Source organism: Tyto alba, unplaced genomic scaffold (assembly GCF_018691265.1).
Source record: "Tyto alba isolate M040663 unplaced genomic scaffold, T.alba_DEE_v4.0 Super-Scaffold_12, whole genome shotgun sequence".
Classification (NCBI taxonomy): Eukaryota; Metazoa; Chordata; class Aves; order Strigiformes; family Tytonidae; genus Tyto; species Tyto alba.
The window spans coordinates 731218-745607 of NW_024881274.1; the positions used below are offsets into that span (position 1 = coordinate 731218).

General features: G+C 51.2%; 2 protein-coding genes and 1 gene segment (V, D, J or C); 1 reads left to right on the forward strand and 2 right to left on the reverse strand.

The window, feature by feature from the left end:
- Window positions 1-973: 973 nt before the first annotated feature.
- On the reverse strand, window positions 974-2612 carry LOC122152786. Its single transcript, XM_042787091.1, has 2 exons — window positions 2323-2612; window positions 974-1365 (listed from the first exon to the last, which is right to left on the reverse strand). Exons 1-2 carry the CDS (start codon window positions 2594-2596, stop codon window positions 974-976), a joined length of 666 nt encoding a protein of 221 aa, XP_042643025.1. The 5' UTR covers window positions 2597-2612.
- Window positions 2613-3943: 1331 nt separating this feature from the next.
- On the forward strand, window positions 3944-5280 carry LOC116964739 (C-terminal-binding protein 2-like). The gene is given in 2 exon segments (XM_042787092.1): window positions 3944-3987; window positions 4361-5280. Coding segments are annotated over 2 exon segments (936 nt in total). The 3' UTR covers window positions 5253-5280.
- A 4016-nt stretch (window positions 5281-9296) lies between these two features.
- Window positions 9297-10743, reverse strand: LOC122152787. The segment is given in 2 exon segments: window positions 9297-9688; window positions 10646-10743. Coding segments are annotated over 2 exon segments (453 nt in total).
- Between the last annotated feature and the right edge of the window lie 3647 nt (window positions 10744-14390).

The following is a 14390-nucleotide window of genomic DNA, read 5'->3' on the forward strand; positions in this document are numbered from 1 at the left end:
CCTGACCTGCCCGGGATAGGTTCCAGCTGATTTTATGATTTGGGAAGGAATGGTCCTTGGCAGGAGGGGTTGGCATTGGGGGCACCCCGAGCAATGCAGGAATCCTGCTCCCTCCCTGGGGAAGGGAACTGTAACCCTTTTGTGACATCAGGAGGGGAACTGAGAGAGTTAAAAACTAGAAGCTGCTGTTTGGGGTTTGGGCCGCCCAGTCTGCATGGTGAATTTTTATTGATGGATTGTTGGTAAGGAGCTTTATAGACATATTCTTGTGGGTCCCAGACAGATAAGTTCCTAAGTATTACAGGGGCCCAAATTAATGTTTTATATAGTCAATAAACTACTGAGTTGAGATTTAGATTACCAAGGAAGTTTATAAATATACTAGGTGCGATGGGGGTTATGGAAAAATGTACCATAGTGCAAGCGTAGGTTTGGTTATCAGGGGAAAAGGAGGATGAGAGCTGTGGAGGTGGCATTAAGACCTTATAAGGGAAATATATTGGGGTTTGTGTTATTAGGTAAACAGCGGTGTTTACTGGATGGCGGTGGGTGGAGTTTTGAAGGTGCTGGGACAAGGGTGTCTTATGCAAGTTTTTTTCAGGCTGTTCTTTTATTATTATAATTTTAAGATAAGCCGTGTTTCTCAATATTCATAGCTAACAATTGTTAAATGGGGTATTTAGTGGTAATTAGTGATCTTGAGAAAAGAGATCCTAAATTGCATCTATTACATTTATAATTTTCTAGTTTGGCCGGACCGTAAGATGGATGGTTGGTGGTAGCTAACTGTTGATTACTGGAGATTGAATAGCAATATCCCCCCTTTAACAGCTACTGTCCTGAATAGAGCATCAATAATAAAAGCAATACAGGCAGCTGCTAATGTGTGGGTGCCTGCTTTTGAAGTCAAAAATATATGGGGGGGGGGGGTTTATGATTCCCTTAAAAGATGAGGATGAGCCTCAGTTTGCCTTCACTTGTTAAAGGACGTAAAGTAATCTAACTCAGCCTTGCAGACACATCCCCTCCCTCCCCTGGGTTCTTGCACAGCCAAGGAAGCTCCCTGCACCGGAGTGTCTTGCACAGCACAGAGGTACAAGGCACTGTCAGAGACCTCAACTTCCTCCAGCTTCAGGACACTGGATTTCCCTGCGGTGTTCAGCAACGTGGTGAAACGGCCGCTCCGCTTGGAGCCAGCTGCTGCGTGGTAGGAGACCAGCTGGGGGCCTTGGCCTTTCCTCTGCTGGTACCAGAACAAGCCTCTAAAGCCAGAGATCTGGTATGTGCAGGTGGTTTGGAAGGTGTCTCTCTGCTTCAGCGTGACTTGCCCTTCTTGCTGGGTGACGGTGGTCTGCCCCACGGTGCCTGGAAGAAATCAAAGGTCAGTGACTGTGCAGGGAAAGTCTCCCAAATGCAAAACGAGAGGGGATGCAAAGTGTCAGATGAGAAGGCTCCTCGTGGCCTTCTCTACAGCCAGAGCCCCGTGGGTGGGAACAGCAAACTGTTGAGGGTCTTTGGGCAGGAGGTCTGAGACCTCAGCTCAGCGTGGATTCCACAGCACAATAATGCCCATTACTTCCCACAGGGATACCCCCAGAGAGAGCTGTGCTTTCACCCCGGTCTTCCATCCTGACTCTCCTGCTGCCCGCAGTCTCCAGGGAAGAGCCTGTAGTGCCTGGCCCTCCTGTGCTGGGTCCACAACACCCCCAGCAGGGTGAGGCACCAGGGAACTCCTGCAAGATGTTGCAACCTCTTCCCCATTGCCTGTCCTCTCAAAAGGCTCCGTGGTCCAGGAAGGGAAAAGGAAGCCCTGGCAGCGCAGACACGCAGGAGGAATGGATAGCCAGGGCATGCTGCCTGGCATGTGCCAGCCAGGAGAGAGACTGGGACATCCTGAGAACAGGAGTGGGATGAGGGAGCTTTCATGTCCCTGCATCAGCTTTCAAAAGTCCTGCGCCCTTGGGCTGCAAAGGCAGACAATGTGTAGTGCAGAGAGAGGAGAGCTTCTGCAGTGATCCATCTGTGAAACACTGAGCCCAGCCAGGTCAGCAGAGAGAGGCAGAGAGCTGGGCAGCTGGCAAGAGAAAAGGAAGGGCAGGGGTCCGAGATGATCGGGAGAGCAGCTGTTTCTTCTCGGTCTCAGCCTGTGCTTGCCAGCAGTAAGAGCACCTTGAGAAAGCCGGTGCAAAGCCACCCTTGTGATCTGATGCTTCCCAACGTTTGCCCAGAGTTGAAGAGCAGCTCCCTGCAGAGAGCTGTGCAGGGGGGGAGGGTGTCCGGGGGAGAAGAGGAGGCCTGGGGACAGTCAAAGCCAATGCTTACCCAGTGGTTTCCCCAGGCATGCAGCCAGGATGAGATACTCGAGGTGCGTGCTGAGACCCATCCTCCTGCAAGTGGGAGAGAAACAAACCCCCTCCACGTCCCCACCAAGAGCCGCGAGAGAGCCGAGCTGCCGGAAATGACTCTGCAAGGGGAACAAAGAATGAACCGGGGAGGAGAAAACGCTTGTTCTTAGCACGCCCGAAATGCCTGTGCTCTGCTCTTCTCTCCTCCAGCAGTGACACGGGTTGCTCCTGCAAAAAACACCTTCTGCCATTCCAGGGTGAGGGCTGTAAGGGGGATAGGCCTGCACCTGGTCACCAACCTCTCTGACACATCCTCCTGTGCAACATGTTGGCAGTCTCTCCTTCCCTGATCCCCGTGTCTTCTCTCCTTCCATCCTCAAGCCCTTGCCTGGGTTGCCCTCTCCTGGCTCCTGCACACGGTCTAGCCCCAACCTCCTCTCAGCACACCCCAAGGCTGCAGCTCTCACGAACATAACAGTCAGCAAGCCCAGACCCTGCAGACACCAACTGTCCCTCTAATTCCACCCCTCCCGCTCCTGGCACGGTGGACTTTCTCTTTCATTTAAAAAAAGCTACCTCCAGAACCAATAAATGAAATTTCTTGCCATACTGTTAATCCCAGCTCATAAACCAGCTTCTGAAAAGCTCACCCTAAAGCAACCAACCAGCCTTTCCAGTTGACCATAACCCTTCCATTCTCCGTTTCCTCAAAACCAGTAGAATCTCCACGTGTCCTCTCCTCACTTTTAGAAGAAGATATTTAGATTTAAAAAACAAATCAGCCAGACAGTTTTTTCTCTTTCCGTGGCAGAATTTAGTCTTGACAGGAGCTCTGCAGCTCATCCGTTCCAAGTTCCTATTCAGAACGGGTCTCCTTAGATCAAGCTGGTGAGGGCTGTGACCAGTCAAGTCTTGAAAGCTGCCAAAGCCAGAACGCGCCCAACATCTGTGGACAGTACGTTCCAGTACCTGTGGATTTTCAAGGTCAAGAGAAAGTTTCAAATAAAATGTTTCCAATGTCTAACGAGAATGTTGCGGGTTCCAAACTGTGTTACCTCTTGTCCTGCCGCTGCGCACTTCTGAGAAGAGCCTGGCTCCATGTTTTCCACATCCCCAGAGCGCGTAGTTGCAGATACCCATAAGGCCTCCCTTGAGCCTTCTTTGCCTACGGCTCCATTCCCTCGGGGTCTCTCAGTGCATCTGAGAGCATTGGGGGATTCCCCTGGACCCACTGCCACATGGCCATACCTTTCCTACATAGCCAGGAGACCCACACTGAGCACAGCACCCCAGGCATGGTCTCACCAGTGCCAACTGGAGGAGAAGGAGCCCTTCTCTGGGTGTGCTGCCTACCCTTTTGCCAAGAGATGTGAGAGAGCAGTTGGCCTGCCTTGCCACGAGCGCCCACTGCTGACTCACCTTCAGCCAAAGGCCACCAGCCATCCCCTGCCTTCCCAGCTCTCTGACCTAGAACTTCTGTCTACAGCACGGTCCAAGCTACAGCAAGAAGCTGAAAGGTGCCTCTCCCCAGGGGGACTGTTTGCTCTTGACACAGGCCTTTGGAGGAAAATTCCTGGGTGTTTTTGTGCCCTACCTCGATGGTCGTTTCTGGTGACAACTGCACCACAAACGCCCCCTGCACGTGATCCGTAAAGCCAGAAAGGTATTTCAGCTTTGCCTGAGTCCATGTCCATCTGCCTCACTTCATCAGCTCTCTCCCTGGGCTCATTCTCCACCTCACTCTCTGTAAGCTACCAGATGCTGCTTCATGTGTCTGAAGAGTCTGACATTGCAGGCTCAAGTTTCAGCCAATTCCTAGATGCAAAGACAACAGGGATTTTCCCTCCTTGGTCTACTTGGACCAGAAAAGAAATGTCAGAAATGTCAGGAGGAATCCTATTGCTTGTCGAGAGCTGTTCTCTCTAACAGCACCCATTGGTGGGTGCCCGGGGAAGCCTCGGTGCAAGAGAAGCAGGTAGGCTACTTCTGCCGAGCAGCCACTCCTGTGTCCCAAGCCGTGTTACTTGGCTACATCAGGCTGTGGGGGAAGGGAATTGAGCATCAAGTGTAGAACAGATTCGAGAGGTGGCTGGAGGCCATGTGCGTATCCGTGGGGAGACTTTGGGCATCATTGGACTAGGCCGAGTTGGACAGGCAGTGGCTGTGCGAGCCAAGTCCTTTGGCTTCAACGTGATTTTCTATGATCCCTATCTGCCGGATGGAGTGGAGCGATCCTTGGGTTTACAACGAGTAGGAACCCTGCAGGATCTACTAATGCACAGCGATTGCATCACATTGCACCGCAGCCTGAACGAACATAACCATCACCTCATCAATGACTTCACTATTAAACAGATGCGCCAGGGCTGCTTCTTAGTGAACACAGCCCGCGGAGGGCTGGTAGATGAGAAAGCCTCAGCACAAGCCTTGAAAGAGGGGAGAATCAGAGGAACAGCATTGGCCGTACATGAGTCTGAGCCTTTCAGCTTTGCTCAGGGACCCTTAAAAGATGCACCCAATGGGATCTGTACCCCTCACACCGCCTGCTACAGTGAGCAGGCTTCCATTGAATCCAGAGCAGGTGCAGCTAAAGAGATCCGCAGAGCTATTACAGGTCACATACCTGATGCTTTGAGGAACTGTGTTAATAAGGAGTACCTGCTGTTAGCAGCTCAGTGGTCCAGTATTGATCCTGCAACTGTCCACCCAGAACTCAGTGGAGCTGCAGCTTACAGGTTTCCTCCAGGAGTAGTGGGAGTAGCCACGCCTGGGCTACCAGAACCGCCAGTAGTGGAAGGGATCGTAGCTCATGGGATCCCTCCTGTTTCTCACCATGCACCGCGTACCCCTTCCCCAGGAGACACGAGCAAACTGGATGCAGACAGAGAGATTCCTGCTGACCAATAGCAGCATCTTTCTCTCCTCTGGCAGCAGAAAAAAGCAACGGGGTATCTCCTCCTAGGACCTTCTTTAACACCCGACAGAGACTGTTTCCTGTTCATACAGGACGGGAGAATGCATTTCATTACCGGCAAACTTCAGCTCTTGCCTTTATTTTGTAACCCTTTTGTTTTAATCTCTCAGTGAATCTTTCTCCTTCTCTGAGGCAGGGCAGCAGTGACCTTGCCTCCCCTCAGAAATACTTGGTTTAACAAATGACTTTTTCAGTATATCTGCCTCGGTTGTCTGTGAAAGGGAACTGTCCTTGTGCACTTGAGAATAGAAGTGGAGCTGCCTGATCAGGGATGGCCCTCAGTGTTCCTAACACTGGCCTTCAGTGCACACTTTTCAGTTGTGACTTGCAGCTTAAGTTTCATTTGTCTGAATGTCTCTAAGTAGCCATGGGGAATATTAGAAAAGCATTAGTGAATTGGAGAAGTTGTGACTAATGTCTTTATTATGCCCTTGGTGGAATGCAGCCTAGGCTGAGCTCTGTATATTACTTCGCTTGTTTTAATTCAGGTTTCCTGTGAGAACAGACGCAGCACAGGCATTGCTAGTTCTTGACCCTACAGAGTTTTGTCTGTGCGATACTAGACCGGGACTAGACCTGAAGTTGAAAGTAAGTCTCAAAGCCAGCCGTGTAAATAATTTGGAAGGGATTAAAATGTTGTCAAATGTGTTCTGGTGGCCACCATGTTTGTGAGGCTTCAGAATAGTTCACCCTGGAGTCCCTTCGTAACTCGGAGAAGGCAAGAGAATGCAGAAATAGGAAAAACTTGCACTGGGAGACAGCAGGTAGCAATAACTTGCAGCTGCAGTTGCTGGTTCCTCACACACTTGTACCTCACAGTCTAGTGGTGGTGTTTATCCACAAGGATATGTTAGAATTCTAAGGTTTGTGCTACCTTATTTTGGGGGGTTTTTTGCATAACTGCATCAACTAGAAGTAACGTATCACTTGTCTCTGTGCTGATGGAGAAGGCAGCTTTTAACTGTTGACCAAATTTCTCTACTTTTGCTCTGTTAGCATACTGTATCGCCAGTAGTGGGCAGGGCAAGACAGTGGTTTTTTACATGAGTAAGTTTTGTAATACTAGAGGAGAAAGAACACTCTTAGCTTGTCACCTGAAGCCAAGGATGGATTGTTGCTCATGTCTATCCCCATTTCCCAAGTGGTTTATTATGAATCACTTCTTTGAGGGGTATGGAGTCTTCAGGAAAACAGGTTGCACAGGAGATGTTTCCTTAATTCAAAATCTTCCTTTAGTTTCATCTTGTTGCACTTTAGTTATCGCCTCTCCATGTACAAGATGTAACAATTCCTGATTGATTTGTTCATGCTGTGTGAGTATACTGCAGTAGGAGCTATATGAGAAGCCTACCCTATGTGTGGGTTTGCCTGCTTCCCATGATCCTTCCCTCTGTTGTGTGTCTGTGACTAGAAGCTGAACAGCTGGGAACAGACTGGAAATACACCTTGAGGTGTGGACAAATGTCGCTGTTTAGGCGTTTTACAGTTTGGGAAGCTGAGGAAAGCTTTCAGAATCACTTAAGTTTTCAGATTTTTTTCCTGGTTTTAAATTTTTCTCCAATACTGCCTTCATATAATGGCTTACTACTGAAAGAGTGAAGTGATTAATTCCGTTCTCTGCTGCGTGTCCCTCACCCCACTCCCCCCAGCACTTCAAGATAGGAAAAAAGGCAAGAAGTAAACTTCAGGTGTTTTCTTACAGATTTTACACTTTAACTGTTTAGCATTAGTGAGAAGATACTAGTCCTCTAGTGCTGAGTGTCTTTTTTGATAAGGTATTTGTCTCGGTGAAGGTTCTTGGCTTCTGTGTTTTCATGGATGATGCTGATTCTACTTAAAGTTCATATACCTCCTTTGCTGCTCAGGTTTAGCAGATCAGACTGGGACTGGTCGTAGGCACAAGTTATAGGAGAACTTTTTCTGAACAAGAGCCTAGAGCTCAGAAACACGTTGATTGCAGCTGTACCTAAAATAACCAGCAGCACTTTTCTAAATTCTCTAATCTCTAGGAAATAGGAATTTTACAAGATACTAGCTCAGAAAGCTGTTCTTCTGACAGGAAGATGGGGGAAAAGATTTTTTTCCAGCAACTGAGAGCTCATCTTCTGTCTATTGCCACATTAGGGAAGCAGTCTGTCAATAACTACTCTTTCCTTATTTGCTGCTGAGAATTCCTGCCCTGCTTAGAGGTTCGGGTCTGAGATTATTCTGTGGTAAGGGGCTCCTAGTTATGAGTCCTGTGAATACAGAGGATCAGAGTACATTGACCTTGTCTCTTCTAGAGCACAATGCCGATAGATTTATTTTTTAAGAGGCAGCAATTTTTTTTTCTTCTTACCTGTAAGCATCTCTATAGACCAGTCAAATAACTGAGCAGAGGAGGAGTGGAAAGCTCTCATCTGGGGGACACTTTGCTTGCATCAAGCTGCGTCCCGTCTCTCAATCGCGGCATGGTAGTTTTGGGATGGTGGAAGTAAAGGGCATACGTGCGCCACCTTAGGTAACTGTTGGATTCAGGCAGGAGATTATTTTGTAGTGGTGAAGAAAGAGAACTTTGGGAAAGAACTGGCAATTGATTGCTTGAGGGTAGAATTGTTCCAAGAAAGAGAGAGGCGGCGGTACGGAATATCGCTTGCCGCGCCGGTGGACCCCAGCCACCACAGACCTCTTATTAGAGGGTCCCGCATGTTTTAAAGGCACCTGTGCAGTCCCTGAGGGAAAGGGTGCAAAGAGCTGTTGGTCTGACCAGCCAAGCCCTCCGACCCCCGTGTATGTGTACTAATGTGGGCAGAAATGCTCTGTGATGGGGTTTTGGGGTCTGTGAGACGGGATGGACTGAGCCGGGTGCTGGCGTGGTCAGAAATGGGAAGTTTCAGAAATGTAGTGGGAAAGCCCACCCCGAGCAGCCTCCTGGTAGGGGGCCTGACCTGCCCGGGATAGGTTCCAGCCCAGCTTTTGATTTGGGAAGGAATGGTCCTTGGCAGGAGGGGTTGGCATTGGGGGCACCCCAACAATGTTACCTGGGCAATCCAGAGATAACATTCAGAAACTGGTGGAATTGCTGGAGGGGAAATTGGAGGACAAAGGGAAATGGCAGGAATCCTGCTCCCTCCCTGGGGAAGGGAACTGTAACCCTTTTGTGACATGAGGAGGGGAACTGAGAGAGTTAAAAACTAGAAGCTGCTGTTTGGGGTTTGGGCCGCCCAGTCTGCATGGTGAATTTTTATTGATGGATTGTTGGTAAGGAGCTTTATAGACATATTCTTGTGGGTCCCAGACAGATAAGTTTCTAATTTTGAATTGTTGCAGGGGCCCAAATTAGTGTTTTAATTAGTCAATAAACTACTGAGTTAAGATAGAGATTATCAAGGAAGTTTATAAATATACTAGGTGCGATGGGGGTTATGGAAAAATATCCCATAGTGCAAGCGTAGGTTTGGTTATCAGGGGAAAAGGAGGATGAGAGCTGTGGAGGTGGCATTAAGACCTTATAAGGGAAATATATTGGGGGTTGTTTTGTTAGGGAAACAGCGGTGTTTACCGGATGGCGGTGGGTGGAGTTTTGAAGGTGCTGGGACAAGGGTGTCTTATGCAAGTTTTTTTCAGGTTGTTCTTTTATTATTAAAATTTTAAGATAAGCTGTGTTTCTCTATATTCATAGCTAACAATTGTTCAATGGGATATTTAGTGGTAATCAGTGATCTTGAGAAAAGAGATCCTAAATTGCATCTATTACATTTATAATTTTCTAGTTTGGCCGGACCGTAAGATGGATGGTTGGTGGTAGCTAACTGTTGATTACTGGAGATTGAATAGCAATATCCCCCCTTTAACAGCTACTGTCCTGAATAGAGCATCAATAATAACAGCAATACAGGCACCTGCTAAAGTGTGGGTGCCTGCTTTTGAAGTTAAAAATATATGGGGGGGGGGGTTTATGATTCCCTTAAAAGATGAGGATGAGCCTCAGTTTGCCTTTACTTGTTGAAGGACGTAAAGTAATCTAACTCAGCCTTGCAGACACATCCCCTCCCTCCCCTGGGTTCTTGCACAGCCAAGGAAGCTCCCTGTAACGGGGTGTCTCGCACAGCACAGAGGTACAAGGCACTGTCAGAGACCTCAACTTCCTCCAGCTTCAGGACACTGGATTTCCCTGCGGTGTTCAGCAACGTGGTGAAACGGCCGCTCTGCTTGGAGCCAGCAGCTACCTGGTAGGAGACCAGCTGGGGGCCTTGGCCTTTCCTCTGCTGGTACCAGAACAAGCCTCTAAAGCCAGAGATCTGGTATGTGCAGGTGGTTTGGAAGGTGTCTCTCTGCTTCAGCGTGACTTGCCCTTCTTGCTGGGTGACGGTGGTCTGCCCCACGGTGCCTGGAAGAAATCAAAGGTCAGTGACTGTGCAGGGAAAGTCTCCCAAATGCAAAACGAGAGGGGATGCAAAGTGTCAGATGAGAAGGCTCCTCGTGGCCTTCTCTACAGCCAGAGCCCCGTGGGTGGGAACAGCAAACTGTTGAGGGTCTTTGGGCAGGAGGTCTGAGACCTCAGCTCAGCGTGGATTCCACAGCACAATAATGCCCATTACTTCCCACAGGGATACCCCCAGAGAGAGCTGTGCTTTCACCCCGGTCTTCCATCCTGACTCTCCTGCTGTCCGGAGTGTCCAGGGAAGAGCCTGTAGTGCCTGGCCCTCCTGTGCTGGGTCCAAAACACCCCCAGCAGGGTGAGGCACCAGGGAACTCCTGCAAGATCTTGCATCCTCTTCCCCATTGCCTGTCCTCTCAAAAGGCTCCGTGGTCCAGGAAGGGAAAAGGAAGCCCTGGCAGCGCAGACACGCAGGAGGAATGGATAGCCAGGGCATGCTGCCTGGCATGTGCCAGCCAGGAGAGAGACTGGGACATCCTGAGAACAGGAGTGGGATGAGGGAGCTTTCATGTCCCTGCATCAGCTTTCAAAAGTCCTGCGCCCTTGGGCTGCAAAGGCAGACAATGTGTAGTGCAGAGAGAGGAGAGCTTCTGCAGTGATCTGTCTGTGAAACACTGAGCCCAGCCAGGTCAGCAGAGAGAGGCAGAGAGCTGGGCAGCTGGCAAGAGAAAAGGAAGGGCAGGGGTCCGAGATGATCGGGAGAGCAGCTGTTTCTTCTCGGTCTCAGCCTGTGCTTGCCAGCAGTAAGAGCACCTTGAGAAAGCCGGTGCAAAGCCACCCTTGTGATCTGATGCTTCCCAACGTTTGCCCAGAGTTGAAGAGCAGCTCCCTGCAGAGAGCTGTGCAGGGGGGGAGGGTGTCCGGGGGAGAAGAGGAGGCCTGGGGACAGTCAAAGCCAATGCTTACCCAGTGGTTTCCCCAGGCATGCAGCCAGGATGAGATACTCGAGGTGCGTGCTGAGACCCATCCTCCTGCAAGTGGGAGAGAAACAAACCCCCTCCACGTCCCCACCAAGAGCCACGAGAGAGCCGAGCTGCCGGAAATGACTCTGCAAGGGGAACAAAGAATGAACCGGGGAGGAGAAAACGCTTGTTCTTAGCACGCCCGAAATGCCTGTGCTCTGCTCTTCTCTCCTCCAGCAGTGACACGGGTTGCTCCTGCAAAAAACACCTTCTGCCATTCCAGGGTGAGGGCTGTAAGGGGGATAGGCCTGCACCTGGTCACCAACCTCTCTGACACATCCTCCTGTGCAACATGTTGGCAGTCTCTCCTTCCCTGATCCCCGTGTCTTCTCTCCTTCCATCCTCAAGCCCTTGCCTGGGTTGCCCTCTCCTGGCTCCTGCACAGGGTCTAGCCCCAACCTCCTCTCAGCACACCCCAAGGCTGCAGCTCTCACGAACATAACAGTCAGCAAGCCCAGACCCTGCAGACACTAACTGTCCCACTAATTCCACCCCCCCTGGCACGGTGGAATTTCTCTTTCATCTCAAAAAGCTATGTCCGCAACCAACAAATGAAGTTTCTTGCCATACTGTTAATCACAGCTCATAAACCAGCTTCTGAAAAGCTCACCCTAAAGCAACCAACCAGCCTTTCCAGTTGACCATAACCCTTCCATTCTCCGTTTCCTCAAAACCAGTAGAATCTCCACGTGTCCTCTCCTTACTTAAAGAAGATATTTAGATTTAAAAAACAAATCAGCCAGACAGTTTTTTCTCTTTCCGTGGCAGAATTTAGTCTTGACAGGAGCTCTGCAGCTCATCCGTTCCAAGTTCCTATTCAGAACGGGTCTCCTTAGATCAAGCTGGTGAGGGCTGTGACCAGTCAAGTCTTGAAAGCTGCCAAAGCCAGAACGCGCCCAACATCTGTGGACAGTACGTTCCAGTACCTGTGGATTTTCAAGGTCAAGAGAAAGTTTCAAATAAAATGTTTCCAATGTCTAACGAGAATGTTGCGGGTTCCAAACTGTGTTACCTCTTGTCCTGCCGCTGCGCACTTCTGAGAAGAGCCTGGCTCCATGTTTTCCACATCCCCAGAGCGCGTAGTTGCAGATACCCATAAGGCCTCCCTTGAGCCTTCTTTGCCTACGGCTCCATTCCCTCGGGGTCTCTTAGTGCATCTGAGAGCATTGGGGGATTCTCCTGACCCACTCCCACATGGCAATACCTTTCCTACATAGCCAGGAGACCCACACTGAGCACAGCACCCCAGGCATGGTCTCACCAGTGCCAACTGGAGGAGAAGGAGCCCTTCTCTGGGTGTGCTGCCTACCCTTTTGCCAGCAGATATGAGAGAGCAGTTGGCCTGCCTTGCCACGAGCGCCCACTGCTGACTCACCTTCAGCCAAAGGCCACCAGCCATCCCCTGCCTTCCCAGCTCTCTGACCTAGAACTTCTGTCTACAGCACGGTCCAAGCTACAGCAAGAAGCTGAAAGGTGCCTCTCCCCAGGGGGACTCTGCACGTGATCTGTAAAGCCAGAAAGGTATTTCAGCTTTGCCTGAGTCCATGTCCATCTGCCTCACTTCATCAGCTCTCTCCCTGGGCTCATTCTCCACCTCACTCTCTGTAAGCTACCAGATGCTGCTCCATGTGTCTGAGCAAGAGAAGCAGGTAGGCTACTTCTGCCGAGTAGCCCCTCCTGTGTCCCAAGGCCCTGGGCACTGAAGAAGTCACAGCCACACATGTTGCGGCAGCTTTCCTCACTGGCAGACAGGCTGGGGAGCCACAGGCCCAGCCTAACCCCGACCTGCAGCATGATGTTGCCTCTGCTTTACAGACAGGCTCCATCCAGCCTTTCAGGTACCACCTGGGGAACCCCTGGCTGTTTGCGCTGCCCTGGGCTCCAAGACACCGCCACTGAGGCCAGCCTGCATTCTGGCCAGTTGGAAGCCCACCCAAGGAACGCCTGGAGAAGGGAGCCTTTGCCACTTGAAAGACAGGAGCCTCTGCCCTGGCAGAAACCAGCTTCCCTCTCTGCTTCAAAGCCCGAGAAGACGGACTTGGAAGAGGCGAGTGAGGTACTAGAGCCATACAGGCTTCCCTGGGGACCAGCTAGACAGAGGACTCTCCCCATAGGGGCTGTCTCTCAGCTGCAGCAAACTTCAGACCTTCAACCCCTTGAGGCAACCCAGCAATTCTCTCTTCGACTGCCTTCTTTGCGTGATCTTGGCACACGTCTCTTTACGAGGTGTGGCCAAGCTTTCATCCTGCCTCCAGGACTCTCCTACACACCAACAGGCACTGCATTTGGTGTGGAGAGAAACCCTCTCTAACAGCTTCCTAGGTCTTACACGGGTCCCTGAAGGTTTCAGTCAGATCTACACTGTTTTCTCACACCTGAGTTGAACTCCAGCAGCCCCCGGCCACGGGCTGGGACAGCTCTCACTCGAACAGGGTGCTCAAAGCCCCGTCCAGCCTGGCCTGAAGTGGACACACGCCCGAGCTGTGCCCTGGCTGCCCAGAAAGCCTGAGCTACCTCCATCCTGGAAAGCAGCGTGGCCCGCAGGTTAAGGGAGGCGATTCTCCCTCTCTGCTCTGCTCTCGTGAGACCTGCCTCGTGTCCTCCATCGAGCTCCAGAGTTCCCCAGCAGGACAGACACAGAGCAGTTCAAGTGGGCCCTCCAGGGGATGGCCGTGACAATGTTCCAAGGGCTGGAACACGACTCCTGTAAGAAAAGGCTGAGACCCTTGGGGTTGTTCAGACAGCGGGAGGGAAAGCTCTGGGGACACCTCACTGCAGACTTTCTTTCGGTACATAGAGGGAGACTCCAGGAAAGGTGGGGAAAGACTTTTTACCAGGAGCTGTAGTGACAGGACAAGGAGTGATGCTCCATCAGAGCAGCACCTGCCAAGCTCAGCAGCCCATGATGGAACACCCTGACCCAGGTGCGCTTGTTACACACACGGTGCACATCTATTATGGCTGCCCAGTGGCTAACAGTGGCAGCAGCTGCTTTGACCTTAGCAATGCTGCAGCTGCTCTCTGAGCAGATTTCGAACAAAAGCGTCTGGCGGGCGCCTTGCTTCCTGATGGTGCACTTGCGGAGCACAGCTAGGAGCTGGCCTCCTTCCAAGGGAGGCCTGCCACAGTTGGGGGGAGATCTGAATCAGAGCCTCTCAGGCCAGCTGAGGACCCCTGGAAAATGCCAGCCCTGCTGGGAGGCTCTCGGGCCACAGGGCTTGTCCCCCTGGTGCGGGTGCAGTGCTGGGCACACCTCCTGCCACCAAGCCTGTTCCTCTGGAGACTGCCCCAGTGCTGAAGGCAGATGTGCAGGCAGACGTCTGCGCAGTGCAGCTCCAGGGGCTCCAAGGAGCCAGGAGAAGTGACAGACATCAGCCCTTGGCTCAGGCAGCTGGAAACCTCCTCCTGATGCCACCTGCTAATTAATATTCGTTGTCTGTTGAAGAGCGGGTGTTGATTTCTTCAGGCAACTTTCTAGGGCCAGCTTCCTCTCCGGTGTCCCAGCCTCAGCATTTGCAGCTGCAGGGCATCTGGCGCAGCCCAGACACACAACCCTTTGCTGCCATGTGAGCGTGGCAGGGCGGCACCTCTCCCTCTGCTGAACTGGAACTGGTCCCAGACCTCCACAACCGCCCTACGCTCATCCCCAGGGACGGGCTGGCTCTTGTCAGACTCACTCGGGGATTATT

What these genes read in the sequence shown, in the direction of transcription:
- LOC122152786 (XM_042787091.1), bottom strand. Translation starts at nt 2,596, where the DNA reads ATGGCAGAAGGTGTTTTTTGCAGGAGCAACCCGTGTCACTGCTGGAGG. An exon ending in ATGCCTGGGGAAACCACTGG is followed by an intron (nt 1,366 to 2,322) that starts GTAAGCATTGGC and finishes GATTTCTTCCAG; the next exon opens with GCACCGTGGGGCAGACCACC.